The sequence below is a fragment of the Buteo buteo genome, chromosome 3 (genome assembly GCF_964188355.1).
Source record: "Buteo buteo chromosome 3, bButBut1.hap1.1, whole genome shotgun sequence".
NCBI lineage: Eukaryota > Metazoa > Chordata > Aves > Accipitriformes > Accipitridae > Buteo > Buteo buteo.
The window spans coordinates 69397007-69413883 of NC_134173.1; the positions used below are offsets into that span (position 1 = coordinate 69397007).

Consider the following 16877-nt stretch of genomic DNA (forward strand, 5'->3'; position numbering starts at 1 on the left):
ACAATGTTGCTATACTTGACAGATGATTTCTCTGGCATCCAAAAAACAGTTAACGTTATATTTTAGTATTGGCGGAAGAGTAAAGTAGCAAGTAAGGAAATGTTACTTTTTCAATTTTTACTGTCTTTGAGTGAGTGAATGAGAATGGAATAAAAAAGATAGCCTGGCTGGAAAATGAGAGGTATTTATATCCAAATGACCATGCCAGGTTTTTCTTGGGTACTTTCATAAAAATGCATTCCTACACAGGAAGATATGCAAGTTCTGACAAGGTTAAGCGAGTTTAGCTGCAAGTACGTGCTTAATTGTCTCCTCAAGTGATGAGAAATGGCCATATTTAATGCTAAATCTTAGAGTATGTCAATCAGATGGGTGGGGTTCATGTCTGTTACCATATCTGATTAGGATCATTAATCTCTGATCCTCTGACATTGAGCTTCCAAGATTTTCATTTAATTAAATCAGGACCAAAGTGAGTATTTTGGAATTCTGAAACTTTTCATTTTGACTTAAATGTTTAATTTCTACTATTATATTATGCTAGAATAGTGTTTCAAAATATATCAATAATTTTAGTAAAAGACGGACACTTTTTTTTTATATATTCCTGTGAAAGCTATGGTTGAACCCAAAAAGCCAGTAAAGATTTCATCCTAATTATATCTAGTGTTTCTGCATAGTAATGATGTAATGCTTAACAATTACTTATAGACATAGAATATTCATCCTGTTTCTCCTCCAGTTTTTGGTACTTCTTACCAGTTTGAAAGCCATTCATACTTGCAACATTTTGTACCTTGTACTCTTCCTTATTTGGGGGAGGGGGGAAGCTGATACTTAAATGTACATTTAATAACTTTTTTTCTGTACATATATAATTTTTTTTTAATTTAGCCCTATTTCCGTCAGGTAAAAAACCTCATAAATGCAGACACAAGTCAAAAGGTAACAATGAGTTGTAGGTCAGCCTGCTCTCCTGGTAGCTGTAGTGTGTCTGTATAGGATGTGCACAGTCCAAAAAAAAAATGCTTTTAGAAGGCCTTTAGACCTTTAGGCCAGAAATTGTGTTGTATTTAGTGTACTTAGTGTTTCCTTTCGGGTTTTTTTTGTTTGTTTATCTCCTTGACATACCTGTAGAAATGTTAGCTGCTGCAAGGTTTCTCTTTGTGTTTATTCTTGATTTGGAACTATACAACATGGTAGCTTCCTATTTTCTTTGCAGGTAGTAGAGCTATGGGTATCATTTTTGTGATAGTACTAATTATGTCTTTGTGTCAAATTACAAGAACTTGGTAGTAAGTTGGAAGAAGCTCTCAGCTGTTCATGGAATGATGATTCATCTTACTTGCTGGCTGTTCAGGATAAAGGCTCATTAGTGGGACATGTATATGTGCATAAGTTCTGTGTGCATCCCACTGGTAGCTGGGCTTAGACACTATCTACCCACGAGCTGTCTCCTGGTTCCCAGCCTTCCCACTGGCATCTGAGCATGTGAGTCCCCAAGGCCCACAGCCCCAGTCCAGCTGCTGGTACAGATACTCCTTGTGCACAGTTGTGCTGATTTTGACTGGGATAGAGTTAATTTTTTCCATAGTAGCTTGTATGGGACTATGTTTTCACTTTGTGCTGAAAAGAGCGTTGATAATACAGGGATATTTTTGTTATTGCTGAGCAGTGCTTACACAGTGTCAAGGCCTTTTCTGCTTCTCACCCCATCCCACCAGCAAGTAGGCTGGGGGGGCACAAGAAGTTGGGAGATGACACAGCTACCGAAAGGACTGTCGTGGTTTAACCCCAGCCGGCAACCAAGCACTGCGCAGCCACTTGCTCACTCCCCACCAGTGGGATGAGGAAGAGAATCAGAAGGGTAAAAGTGAGAAAACTCTTGGCTTGAGATAAAAACAGTTTAATGGGTAAAGCAAAAGCTGTGCATGCAAGCAAAGCAAAACAAGGAATTAATTCACCAGTTCCCATCGGCAGGCAGGTGTTCAGCCATCTCCAGGAAAGCAGGGCTCTGTCACACATAACAGTTACTTGGGAAGACAAATGCCATCACTCCGAACGTTCCATGAGCATGATGCCATATGGTCTGGAATATCCCTTTGGATAGTTGGGGTCAGCTGTCCCAGCTGTGTCCCCTCCCAGCTTCTTGTGTACCCCCAGCCTACTCGCTGGTGGGGCTATGTGAGAAGCAGAAGAGGCCTTGAGTCTGTGTAAGCAGTGCTCAGCACTAATGAAAATGTCCATGTGTTATGAACACTGTTTCGGTCACAAATCCAAAACATAGTCCCATAGTAGCTACTGTGAAGAAAATTAACTCTATCCCAGCCAAAACCAGCACATTCTCCACCTCTTATTCCATACCATTTATATCATGCTCCAGTCCCACGTTATCCAATACATCCTCATTAACCCCCACTCCCCTTGCCATCCTTTGATATAATACACAGATGTCATTCCCTTATTCTGTGGACCACCCCTGTGAAATGCCCATAAAATGTCCACAAAATGTCCATTGAGTTCATTTAGTCCACAACTTTGGGCTCCATCTGTTATGGTGGTCAGTCAGGACAGGAGAGGCGGTGTGTTGTCTGGAGTTATTGGGCACCAAAGCCAGCTCAGGTCCGGTCACTGCTGCACTTGCACTGCTTCTTGTAAGGCTTGTCCTCCGTGGTTCAGGTAGTTCCTGCTATAGTAGCTCCTATAACCAGCAACTCAAATCATGGGTTACAACAATATAAAGGTATTTCTATTACAGTCTCCACCCCTCGTCCCTTTGGGGCCAGACTATAGGGTTTAGTATTGCAAAGAACCCCTCCCCTTGCCCCTGCTCCAGCTTGGAGTTATCCACAGACTGCAGTCCCTTAGGGGTGTACCTGCTCCAAGTGGTGCCTTATCTATGAGCCACAGTCTCTCCAGGGGTATACCTGCTGCAGCACAGACATAACCACAGCCACAGATGCTTCGCGATGTCCCTGCTCTGGTGTGGACTTATCCACAGCCACAGCTGCTTTGGGGTATCCTGCTCCCACGTGGATTGATCCAGAGGTCACAGTCCCTTCGACTCAAGTTCACGCTGGAGTTCCAGCCTGTCTGGTACAGCAGCACAGAAACAGCACCAATGCCCTGGCTATCTGCCAGCCCAGGAGCATCAACATTGCTGTTACCAAAATTTTCCCAGGCACAGCAGAGTAAGATGACAAGCAGTACAGCAAGCAGTAAAAGCAAAAAGCAGCCACTAATGAGCACGAGACTCCAATATACAGCAAAGCAAGCCCACCGCATGGCAAGCACAGGACCTTGTCAATTAATAGCTAAACACCAATAACAGCTATAAATTCAATCTGCCACATTCCAATCAAATGTGTTGTTATCTCAAACCCTTCGAGCCCCACGTTGGGCACCAGAAAGGGCTGTCTTTGTCTAACCCCAGCTGGTAACTAAGCACCACACCGCCACTCGCTCTTTCTTCCCCTCAACAGGATGGGGGAAGAGAATTGGAAGGGTAAAAGTGAGAAAACATGTGGGTTAAGGTAAGAACAGTGTAATAATTGAACTAAATGATACTAATAATGGCAATAGCAATATTAAATTGTAGTGAAAAGGAAAATAACACAGAGAGGAATAAAACCCAAGAAAGACAAGTGATGCAAATGAAAATGGTTGCTTACCACCAACCTACCAATTCCCAGCCATTGCCTGAGCAGTGGCCCCCGTCCCAGCCAACCTCCCTCCTAGTTTTATTGCTGAGCCTGGAGTCCTATGGTCTGGAATATCCCTTTGGTCAGTTGGGATCAGCTGTGTCCCCTCCCAATTTCTTGTGCACCCCCAGCCTACTCAGTGGCAGGGCAGTGTGAGGAGCAGAAAAGGCCTTGACTCTGTGTAAGCGCTGCTCAGCAACAGCTAGAACATCCCTGTATTATCAGCACTGTTTCCAGCACAAATCCAACACATAGTCCCATAGTAGCTACTGTGAAGAAAATTAACTCTGTTCCAGCCAAAACCAGCCCAACAGTACTGCACATGTGTGTGTACACATGGGTCTCGGTTAACCCCTCAGGCTCCATGGTCTTTCTGACAGTTGTCCTGGCCTCCTGGTCCTTCCAGGTGCCTCCCCTTCAGAGATGCGCAGAAAGCCAGACACACGGACACCCACCGTTCCCAGGCCACTTCACTTACTCGCCTGCTGGTCCAGCTTGATATTGCCTCGTGATCACGCACGGATGCTGCGCACCTTTGCTCACTTCAGACACACAGGCCTTCTGCCCTGTGCTCTGACTCCAGTTGCTGTGCTCAGACCCCCGTGCACACACCTGCACAAAGAATAGAGTCCCTCACCCAGGAAAAGAGAAATGGAATTTAATCAGAAGGTGGGACAGGCTGCACTGATGAGGCTCAGGGCATAGCCAGATGTGTGTACTGATCAGCAGCTGGTTTACAAGGGACTGATGCCTTTATCCCCTTACTCCTCTGCTTTTGTTGCTTGCTCCTTCTCAAGCATCTCAAACCATCTCAATCCTCCTTTTCCCTGCCCTTGCTCCTCCCCTAAGCATCCCATAGTAAGCCTCGTGCAATCCCAAAATGCTGTTCCCCTGCATCCCACAACGTGTCCCGTACCCCAGTCACGGATGCCACCTCTGTCAGTGAGGTGACCCAGAGAGCTGCTCCTGTTGCCCCATGGGGTGGATGCCACTGCTGGACCATGGGGCCAAGGCTCCTGGGACAGCCCTGGCAGGGACGGGGCAGTGGGTACTGGGGCTCCACCACTGCCCTCATGCCTCTGGGCTCCTTTGCGCGTGTGGAGGTGAGCTTTATATCGTATAACAGAAAAAAAAATTGCAATTTTCACGATTTTTTTACCCACTGAATATGTTGAAATTAGAAATAAATGGGCATTTTTATTAGGCAAGTATAGCGAGGCACCCATTACAAAAATGAATTTTATCCAAAGTAGTCCCAGAAATGTATCTTCTGGTGGTTGCATGTCAATTATAGAGAGAGCAGCAAGATGGCAGCAAAGATGTAGTTTTGTCTTGTGTTTACTCTTGAGGGCTAAAGTGATTTCCTCAGACTCTGTATGTATTGGGTTGTGTACCAGTGAGCCAGGGATTAAAAATTAAGTAAATCATTCAAAATGCCACTTCAAATGCTCAGGGTCTCTGAGAACCTGGCAAAGATAGCTAGAATTCAGGTGGTTTTCACTAATCTTGTTCTTTCACTGCCTCTTGATCTTAAAATGGCATTTCATTTATAAGACTTCTGAAAGTTATTTCTTTGTTTTTAAAAGCTAAGTATATTCAGCTCTGCTGGAATGAATTCTCTTTGTTCATGCTCAATATTTGCGCTGCAAAAGCGCGTTGCTAGAAGTGGTTTAAACAAAGGTTGTAAAGAACCAGCATAAATTACCTTGTGGTACAGGAGTTTTACAGTCATTCTCTTCATCTTAGTATCAAGTGCCTGTGGGTGCTTCTAACTGTGTGCAGTGCAAGTTATCAAGTAATAATGACCAGGTCCAAATGGCTTGATCTTGGCTAAAATTGAAAATGTGACATTGCAATGCATGGTTTTGTAAATAAGATACATGGAAGTCAGGCCACTCAAGTCTCCATTTGTTAGAGGAACCTCATGACAGCTCTGTAAATGTATTTTTACTGTTTTTTTTAATCCTATGTTAATATATTAAACGTCAAAAGTGAGGAAAGATTATTGATGTGTTGTCTCAGGAATGCAGTCACAAAAGGAAAATCCATTGACTAATGGATCATTTGATCATAATCTGCTTAAGCATTAATGAAATTGTTGTGCTCCTTTTAGTATCAGCACAGTTGGTGTTACTCTGACAACTTTTTAGGCCAGCTGGACTTGCTAAAATGTTTGTAGGAAGTTAGAAACGGAGAGAATTTTTTTCACCAAGTAGATTTTTAGACTCACTGAATATGGTACTTGTAGTAACAAGTATAAGGAAGGATTGTTCATTTCCATTCAGAAATCTTTATTTTTTCGGTCAATGAGTCATCTTCCAAGAAGCCCTTTCCTGTTTCAGAATACCTTCAATTTGAGACCTTAATATTTCAGTTTCACAAAAAAAAAAATAAGTTCAGGCTTTTGTAAATTACTCTGCAGCAATATATCATCATGTGCTATGTTATTTATTATGTATTTGAATAAGATCTCATCTCATTTTTTTTAAATTCTGGGCTTTCAAGGGAAAGTTGGCAAGATCTGGGGTAAGAGGGGGAAAGGGACAATAAAGAGGTCATTTTCCTTCATATTTAATAATTTAGAGTAGTAATTGATTGTTTTTCACAACAATCCAAATGATAAAATAGATGATCTTGGGTTAAATACGCATATAGAAACAAATCTGCATCTGATGTGTAGAAATTTGATTGATCATGTTTCAACTGCTACACAGAAAGTGAGATAAGTTGTTTTTCTTCTAGATGAGGACAGACTCTCCAGGAGGAAGAGCATTGTGGACACGGTATCTATTCAGGTGGATATTCTGCCTGGCAACAACACAGAGGATAAGGTATGAAAATAATGGGATATTTTAAAGCAGCATCTTGGGGGGGGGGGGGGGGGTGGAATGCAAATGAAGTTGTCCCAGAAAGTCTGATGTCTAGTTGTTCTAGTAATGTTAAATGCTTTGGTGTTTTGGTTTTTTTAACTGCTGTGTTTGCAGAAATGTGTTGTCAAAGATACTGATACTGATCTCACTGTATAAAAATATAAAGTATTTTGTCACTATAGTTTTTACAGATAGTACTACAGAATATGGGGTAGCAATACACATATATGCAAAACAACTAATATTTTATGAGTAAATATTCTAAAATATTTTCTTTGCATTTTGAGGGATCAGATAAATTCCTGCGTCTGTATCCCTGCATCATTTGAAGAATCCGAGAGTCTTGTTCACCCACATGGGGCTGACAGATGTAAGACTAGTGGAAGACCTCCTGTCTTTGAGAGGGTCAGGCTACCTACACCACTGTGTTACAGTATCACTTTTCCCTTCCAGAAGAGTTTAGCATACAGTGCTTTAAAGTCACAGGAAGGATAAAGTAGCAACAAAAAGTTCATATGTAGGGTACAGGAGCTGGTGCTTATTATCCCATAGGAAGACTGTATTATAATCAAAATTACCCCACAACTTTTGACAATTCATTTGAAGTATTTCTTAAAATAAATTTCTATTTCTACTGAACTTTTTCCAAAATTCTGATTTTTATTAATGAGATTTCTGCTGGCTGGGATGGAAATTAGATGTTGAAATTGAGTATTTGTACCTGCAAATGAATCCTACCTTTAATGTCTTCAAGCACAAACTGGCTAGGGACATGAAACAGAATGTGTGGACAGAGTCAAGCTGAATGTTAGTTAAAAAAGCAGTATTAAGCTATTGCAAAGGAACAAGCTTCATTTTGGAACTTACTGACAGAAATGATTTATGTTTTGCATCGTTGTTATTATTATTGCTTTCTGCTTTGTGCTGATGGTACCTCAGGTGATATTTTGTGTTCACTTCTTGCTATTGTGCTTTAGCAAGCATAACTAGATAAAAGTTAAGGAGAAAGAAGAAAAAAGTGTTTGAAAAATAAGCCAGATTATCATAATCTTTAGCTTTCTGAAGAAAGTAAATGCTCCTAACAGGAATGGTGGTGTTTGCCATTAGTATCCTTTTTTAAAATCATGTATTATATATGATTATATGTGATTGAACACCTCTCTTGAAAGTAGAATTAAATGAGAGATGTTTCCATTTCAGATTCAAATGATTATGCTGATATTATGTTAAGCATTCATATATAGACGTTTTTGAAGAGGATACAGCAGTTGTAGATAAATAAAAACCTTTGTATGGGTTCTCAGTTCAATGTGGTACAGTGTCTTGGTTAATGAATTACTGTTTGTCTCTCTTAAAAACAAGAATTTTATTAATTAGAAACACATGAAACAAAGTATTCCTCCTTTAGTTGCTTTACAATGTTTGTTTACAATGCAAAGGGAAAACCAATATTTTCCAATTTGCTGACTGCACCTTGATTGTGAACAACTGAAAAACTGGTAGGTAGACCAGAATGAACTTCTCGGTCATGGTGAGGCTCCAGTATTATGATCATGCAATTGGTTATTCATAGAATCATGGAATTATTTAGGTTGGAAAAGACCATTAAGATCATCGAGTCCGACCATTAACCTAGCATTAGCAAGTCTGCCACTAAACTATGTCCCTCCTAAGTGCCACATCTACATGTTTTTCAAACACCTCCAGGGATGGTGACTCAACCACTTCTCTGGGCAGCCTGTTCCTTCAATATTGATGCTCCATAATTTTTGCTAATTCTTATTCCCTCATAATGCATGTTTTTGGCCAGCTGCAACATAAGATGATACACTGGATGTAACTGAAGAGGAGAAAAAAAAAAGAAAAAAGTCCACAAGGATATTAAATCAGGTTCTCTTGCTATGTAGATTAGTAAGTATAACATTATGCATAACTGTCAGCAGAATTAAACTGCAAAAAAAAGGAGCGTAAGGCTTTATGATTGAGAGGGTAAACTACCTAATTAATTGAAGTTTTAGGATTAATGATATATGGTATCATTTCTACGCTGTCTTAGGTAGAAGACTGTTTATCCATGAAATATCTATCGTAGTATTATTGTATACAATATTATTGTATTTAACCTAATATTATTGTGTACAATAATCTAATATTATTGTATACAATACGAATACAATTCTTTTGTCAGCACGATCAAAGCTTTTTGTTGTGGCAAGTCTGTTAGTGAATCCTGTTCAGGAAAATGTTTTATTCCATAGTTATCTCCATTTATAAGATGAAAGCAGTTGTAAAAGCAGCTAGTGCTTCTATGATATTAATAACCAAGTATAATGCTGGCTAATATCAGCAACTGCTGTGGAAGTTAATTAGAAATTTGAAAGGCTGCCATAAAGAAGTAATAGTTACCAAATATGAATTGTATAAAAGGTGATTATTTCAAAACCTGAATACTCTTTATCTCTAGCCATATCCACAAATATTTGACATAAAGGGTGTTTTGCTGTTTATTTATTAACCTTTTATATATTCTGAGGTAGAGAATACAATGCTAATGTAGTAAAATCTGTTATAAAAGTATCATTTATAGCTCCATCTCCTGAAATAACACTGATGTAAAAAGGAAACAGCTAATTCTGGCTTTTCCATTTACAGTAGGTAAAGTCAATTAATTAAAAAATTGAAAGAATTCAGAGTTCTGAATTGGGTGAAATAATTTTTTGCTACCTTACAGATCTTTTATCTGAAATCATTAGACCATTGTAAACAATTTGTGTTGATAAGGAAAGCTAAGTGCTGCCTGTTTACATGTAGTTAGTTTTGAAAGATTAAAGGAAGGCAGTCCAAGCTAAGAAACCATGCTGTATTCAGATGAACACTGTTCTGCCATCTCAGCACTCTCCCCTAATACTATCACAGTGGTTTCACTGTAAATATACTTACTGGTATAGAAACTCTAGGTCTGTTAAGAACTGAAACAGGAAGATCCATGAGCTGGAGCTCTTCAGAGAAATGTTCATGTATCTTTCCTTTGGGCTGCAAAATTGCCAACTCCTAATGAAGTACACCTGCAGCAGAAAATGGATATTCATATTGCTAAATGAACAAATTTTCTCAGTGCATCAGATATAGCTTGTTATGAAGAGCCCTTTAGCTTCAACGTTTATGACATAAGCACCAAATTATTTGGAGCCCATACTGGTATGAAATTAGCTTAAAGCAATAACCATTTTCCACTCTACCCTCCACTACCATCTCTTTCTTTAGTATGACATTGCTGGTAACTCAACTAGTCTTAGGAAGCCCTTACTATTATGCGCAACACCTGTCTTAATAACCAGTACTGAAGCTTAGCAGTACAGAAACACCACAGCATACTCCTGACCCAAAGGAGTGTTCTGTCAAAATTCAAGTCCTTTTCCAAAGTATTGTTGCCATAGACATCTTGACTAGAATTTGGAAAATTTTCCTTGATCTCATCTGATAATAATTTCCTCACTAATTGCAGTGGCTTAAAAATGTGAATTAGCAATCTGTTGGCTGTTATAGAAACTCCAAATAAAGCTATTAGAAACTTGTAAGGCAGAAAAGTTCTGTGGCAGTTTCATCCTTCTGTATTTATCACATTCCTTATTTTTTAGAAGCCTGTATGTTGTATGTGAAGTTTAATGGGTTTTGTTTCTTTGTGTTTAGGTTGATAATACTGAAGAAATCACCTTTGAAGCTTTGAAGAAAGCAATTGGTAAGATTTATTGCGATCGTGTTTATGCTGCATAGTTCCAGATTACTGTGGAATTCCTAGAGAAAAAGTTGTGACCAGAATAACATAATTAAAGTATTACATTTGTTTCTGTTCAGCTAGTAAATTTATTTAAAAATTTAGTTATTTCTGAATTTCTGAAATGATACCCTGGTAATTTTAGTGAATTCATTTTCTGAAGCTAATGTAACTGAATGAAAAGCATCTGGAAATGCCTGTCATTATTAAATTTGCCCTTATAGGCCAAGCTGTAAATAACGTGAGATTTTCAAGTTACATTGAGTGATTATTTATAAAGCAACTTAAATATTTTTTATGGATTAAGATTTTCAGGTCTTCAGTACATTCAGAAAATAGATTGTAAGGTACACATTGTGGACTTCAGAAACACTCAATTTTTTAAAAGAACATTTTTCTCGCAATGACCCAGCTACCAGAACTCAAAATTATCCAGTTTCCTTATTTCATGTCACTATAAGTAATTGCTAAGTAATGCTGTCTAGTCCACCAAAATCCTATCCAAATTGTGGACTAGACATTGATGTTTTAAACAATACAACACTGATATTTTAAACAATAATTCAATCTGACAGTTTTCCAAACCTGCCTAATCACTGAGGTACTTAAATTCATTAGATGCTGGAAAGTTCCAGCTGGTTATAGGTTCACTCAGCCTATGGAGGTTGAACTTGCTTTTCCCAAATTCGAATAGAAAATTCTGCTGACCAGTCTGCATGATACTGGGAGGGAGGAAACTCCCTCCTTTTCTCATGAAGCTGAACTTGTGTGCAGCAAGTGAGAAGTGCAGTCTTGAGTCCAGATAATTAAGCAAAAGGAAGCCTGGCTGTACTCATAATGAAAGCACACAGTTAAGAAAGGGGCAAAACTGGGCTCCTCAAACCAGCTCCCTAAAATTGTATCTGCATTTTGCTTTAGAGGCAATGACAGATGACAGCTCACTTGAATATGGATGCATCACTTAAAATACAGTGCTTGTTTGCTTCTGCAGTGCACATTTGAAAGTTTATATCACTTATATTTGATAGCCAAAGATTACATTTATCTTTTTTTTTTTTTTTTTTAAAGATAACAATGGACTTGAAGAACAGGAAAAAGAAAAAAGGCGTCTTGTGATTGAAAAGTTCCAAAAAGCACCATTTGAAGAAATTGCAGCACAATGTGAAACCAAAGTGAGTTTCTGAAAAATGTTATACAGCATTGAAGATACTAGTATAAGCATTAATGGGGATGTGTTGGCTAAAGATGATTTATGTTATCATGTCACTGCTGCTGTTACTTCTAAAGAAGTTCAGTTCTTTGTCTTCAGTTTTTTTCTCTACTATTGTCAATGTTGGAAGATTCCAGCTATTTCAAGTGTGCTTTTGATTGTTCCTAGACCATTTGAAAAGGAATAGAAATCTCATACACTCTTCATCTTAATGTCTTCCTTGCTATCTTTGAAATCTAGATTCACAGTCCGTTCCTTTTTCATCCTGGGATAACTGGAGCAATATATACCCCATTATATATTTTGAATAACTAAATGTAATTCAGGTTCGTTAAACTCCTAACTGCAACAGCAAAATCTGCTATATAATTCCTTGCATTCCAAGGGAGGCCCACTTAATTTCACATGCCTTTTCAGGGGTCAGAATCCTTGCAGCAGCAAGAAAAGAAGTTGAGACAGGAAATGCTGCCTAGGTTTGCCATGTGGTGATGTGGAACACACTCACTGAGTATGGCCTAGCACATTCATTTTAGCTCGGTTCAATATATAGTAGTTAATAATTCAATTTTAATTTTTTTTCTGTAGGCAAACTTGCTTCATGATAGACTTGCACAGATACTGGAACTCACCATACGGTAAGGCTTTATGCAAGAAGAATATAATGAATAAAAAATGAATTATAAAGCAATTGTGACTACTTTCAAATGGTCGTGTCATAGTATTCTTAAACACATGTAATCGACAGAAAATAATTGACTTAACTGAATGTTGTGGTTTAAGCCTGGTAGGCATTTCAGACCCACATAGCCGCTGGCTTACTCCCCCTCAATGGAATGGGGAAGAGAATCGGAAGGGTAAAAGTGAGAAAACTCATGGGTTGAGATAAAGGCAGTTTAATAAGTAAAGCAAAAGCTGTGCACACAAGGAAAGCAAAACAAGGAATTCATTCACCACTTCCCATTGACAGGCAGGTGTTTAGCCATTTCCAGGAAAGCGGGGCTTCATTGTGCATAATAGTTACTTGGGAAGACAAATGCCATAACTCCAAACATCCCCCACTTCCTACTTCTTCCCTTAAAACTATTATCGCTGAGCATGACGTCATATGGTTTGGAACATCCCTTTGGTCAGTTGGGGTCAGCTGTCCAGGCTGGGTCCCCTCCCAACTTCTTGTGCACTCCCAGCCTACTCGCTGGTGGGGTGGGGTGAGAAGCAGAAAAGGCCTTGAGGCTGTGTAAGCACTGCTCAGCAGTAACGGAAACATCCCTGTATTATCGACACCGTTTTGGTCACAAATCCAAAACATAGCCCCATACAAGCTACTGCAAATAAAATTAACTCTATCCCAGCCAAAACCAGTACACTGAAAAAGAGTATTCATCATCTAAAACAGTGACTTTGATTTTCTTGTTAGTATTTTGAACCTTTTGGATAGTGAAGAATATCCAGAAACCATGTCATAGTGTACTTATATTTCTGTGTATATCAGTACTATTGAAGAATTGTTCTCCCGTTGCTGTATCTGTTTTAGAAAGTTATTAGATATCGAACACCCAAAATAGTACATGACATTATTACAGAGAGTTGTGCACATCTGTTGTGCAGTATAAATGGTATTGTTAGTAATAAAATGTGTTTTCATAGTTCCATAAGATCATTGAAGTTGATGATTTGGGCAAGAGTACAAAAAAAAACCCAAGGCATGATAATTTCATTAGAATTTCAGGAATAGGATAAAATACTGATGATTGGGTGGGGGTAGTTTACTCTTGTTTCTCAGCTATTAGTGTATAAAGTTATAAAAAAGAAAGCAATCCATATAATTATAAATTATATATATTGATTGTTCTTCTCACACAGTCCTCCACCTAGCCCCTCAGGAACGATGACCATTACTGCTGGACATGCTCATTACCAGTCTGTTCCAGTCTATGAGATGAAGTTTCCAGATCTTTGTGTGTATTAAGTGTCTTCTGAAGTCTGCTGGACATTATTTAGAGTAGAGTACAATAGAAAGAACAAGATGAGTTTTCAAATTTTATTGTTTATTTCATCTAAGCTAACTTTAAAGTAATGATGGACATGAGCCAAATACAGATTACTCTAGCCAAACTCATGAGACTGTCTTGAGTTGTTTTCTTCTGTAATATATCTGAAGTTAGGTTTTCCATATATCGTGTTTTTTCATTTTCATATTTGAGTACATGTAAAAGTCAGATTTAAAACTTGTCTTGCCATGTAGGTGAATATTTCAGTTACTCTAGGAATTTGTATTTCTGTAAATTCCTCTAATTTGAGGCAATGTAACTGAAGAATCTGTTAAAGCTTTTTTCTTTTTTTTTTTTTGTTTGGTTGGTTTTTTTTCTCCTCTCCACCTCAATTATCTATCTAAATAGAATGCTTTTGGCTTGCTTCATCTTATTAAATGTAACCAGTGGAGCACTACCTTAGCTCCCTTTTGTTCATGCTTTCATAGCTAGTCAACTTGTTTATTTTGGAATATATGGAAAAAGACAATACCTTACATGTGTTCAAGTACAGTAAATGAATTAATGGACACTTGTTAAGTATTTTTTTGATGCATCATATAACATGCTTTTTAGATATATACGCCCAGTATATGTCCTGTGTTTCTTGCTAAAAGTTAACTGCTTTGCATAAGAGAGGAGAAACCTCCTGAAGCACTGAATTGTGCAATATTTTTCATGTCTTAAGGTCTATGGTTTACAGACTGTACTTTTGAAAATGCAGTAGTATTTTACTGTCTACTTTAGTATAAATACACGAGAGATATATTTAGTATAGCAGAAAATAAACTGAGGGCATTTTGAATCATAAATACAGAAATTACAAATATATTCTATGAGGTATTTCTCTGTAGTTTATTACAGCTTTTTAATGATATTTTAGAAATTGAAAGAAAACTGGATGAAACCATTTAAAGACCAAGAATTTATTACTTATGTTTTCAAGCAAAAGCATTTTTAGAGATGCATCTCTGTGTTCGTTTTTGTTTCATTTCTCAAACCTTTCTAGAAATAAGGAAAATATGGTAACTTTCATAGGTTTATGTATCTGAGTATACTATTCAAATGTAAATAAAGTAAAACTGATGCAGTAAATCATGACCTTTTGATGATAATTGTCAAGGCTGTCTTTATGACTCACTAAATTCTGCAGGCAAAAAGAAAAAACAGCCTTTGTTGATGCTATGAACAGTAAGGTTTAAGTCCCTTAATCTATCTGAATCTGACTGAAGCAGCACAAACATGAATGAATGTTCTCAAATATCTATAATAAATGTAAGACATTTAAGTTAGCCAGCAGTTTAGATAAACAGTGATCAGGCCATGAACAAAGTGATTAACTTCAGTTAGCCCTGCTTTGAGCAGGAGCTTGGTTTAGATGACCTTCAGAAATCCCAACCTAAATTAATCTATGATTGCATAATTCTAAGATCTGAATGGTTATCAGACCAGCTAATTTTCTGTTTTAAGCATTTGCAAACCCACTGTAAAAAGGATTTCAAGTTTTCTGAACTGTACTGCAGTATTCCACTGGACTACTTTTAAAAGCCTGATGTGACGTAACATCAGAGAAATATCAGCTACTTAAACCTATGAGATAACTTGCTGAGACTTTCAGAAAGCATTCACAAAACTCAAAAGGTAATTGAGACCTTTTTTTCAGTTTAACAGTGCAATCACAGCTGTTAGTGGATGACGAAACAGCCCCTTATCTACAGCATTCCGTTGTGATTTTTACTGCTGCAGCGTATCAGCCTGATCAGACCACAGTCTACACATAAATAGGACTCTAGCTTTTAGTTTTCACTTTTTGATTTTTTTAAGGTAAGATATAATAGTTTTTGGGCCTATATAAAGAGTGTAATTTTTTAAATAGTAAATCTAACCTAGGGATACAATGTAAAACACTTATCCACTCTGTCATTTTTTAAAAATAACACTCTGCACTTTTGTACAGAAAGAAAATAAGGAGTCTAAGAAATAAAGAATGTATTTCTGTTTGCACTCTTGCAGTATGGAGACTGTGCTGTAAATACAGGATTGTTTCTGTGATTGAATTCTGTTGCATGAATGCTGCATGTGAAAATAACTAGATTCAGCATTTCATTTTCTGTTCTGTTTATGAAGTATTTTTCATTTATGCTAATGGCAGGTTTCCATGTTTTCAATCTTCAAATGAGCTTTGTTTGGGAAATGCAGGTGTTGTGCAGGTATTGTGCAGGGAATGAAGAGCTTGTAACACTCTGTGTTCACATGATACTTAATTTCTTCCTTTCTGGAAATTCAGGGAGTCTGTAAGTTGATAATTGGTTCACTCTGGCCTTTCTAGACAGCTGGGAGATGGGAGTGACTGTAAAATGTATTGTTTTGGTAGCTGTTGTTATATGTAGCTAATGAATGAAACCAAATGAATTCAGAATGCTGTTGTACAATGTAAAGCTGCTTTGTTTCACTTACCTCTTTATGTTCTTGAGACAAGTTGCAGAACTTAAAAGCTCCATATGCATCTGGCCCTGTGCTAGCTGCAACACATTGAGTACTGTCACAATGTTTATAAATTGGTATCCAGCTGTTTATATGTATTCCAGCTTTTGCTTTGGGTTCTCTTTCCCATTATGTCGTTTTGAAAAATTACAGCTTTTGGTAGTGGGTCACTTTAAACTAAATTAAATCCTTGTTAATTTCAAAAGATAGAAATAGCCTGTTGTCCAAAATCAGAGTAGGGCTAATTTGTCTGTTGTTCTGATGGTCATATATTATGTACTGTATGTAATGAACCAGTTTCAATAAATGTAAGAATACACTGTGCAATCTACATTTAAGCAATAAAATAAACCAAAATTTAAAATTAATCTTTTCTAAGGTGTCAGTTAATTTTTATTGCTCACAATTAAAATGTCAATGACATAATTTTTTGGCATGTAAAACAGAAATCATTTTACACTTTTTTTTTTTTCAAATGTGATACCATTATTAAACTACTACTTTTATTTATGGTTAAACCGATTAAACCATTACTATTACTAAGACCACCAAAGTCCGAGAATGCAACAATACAAATATCATTTCCTAATAGCAAATAAGTTTCAAGAAGATAAATAAGCTATGCTTTTCAGGCTTGCCTCCCTGGTTAGGAAATGTATTGGATTTGTAGTATCGATTTCAAGGAATAAAATTATCAGTGTGTGTGAAGATCTGTATACAGCTCACCCACAGGTCATGTCTTTCAAACAGTGATTCTGTCTAATGGGGTTGAGTAGTATACTGTTGTTTGTTACTCTCTTTGTTTGGTAG

At 37.6% G+C, this 16877-nt stretch overlaps 1 protein-coding gene across 7 annotated transcripts in view; it reads left to right on the forward strand.

Moving 5' to 3' along the window:
• Nucleotides 1–16418, forward strand: part of EFR3A (EFR3 homolog A) — an 88059-nt gene extending 71641 nt beyond the window's left edge. For 6 of the 7 annotated variants that reach the window (XM_075023972.1, XM_075023971.1, XM_075023968.1 and 3 more), the window contains 5 exons: nucleotides 6444–6532; nucleotides 10262–10310; nucleotides 11415–11518; nucleotides 12142–12191; nucleotides 13417–16418. In XM_075023972.1, coding sequence (XP_074880073.1) covers nucleotides 6444–6532; nucleotides 10262–10310; nucleotides 11415–11518; nucleotides 12142–12191; nucleotides 13417–13522 — 398 coding nt within the window. In that variant the 3' untranslated portion in view covers nucleotides 13523–16418. The remainder of the gene's footprint in view (nucleotides 1–6443; nucleotides 6533–10261; nucleotides 10311–11414; nucleotides 11519–12141; nucleotides 12192–13416) is intronic. The other variant, XM_075023974.1, reaches the window with a different exon arrangement.
• The last annotated feature ends 459 nt before the right edge of the window (nucleotides 16419–16877 follow it).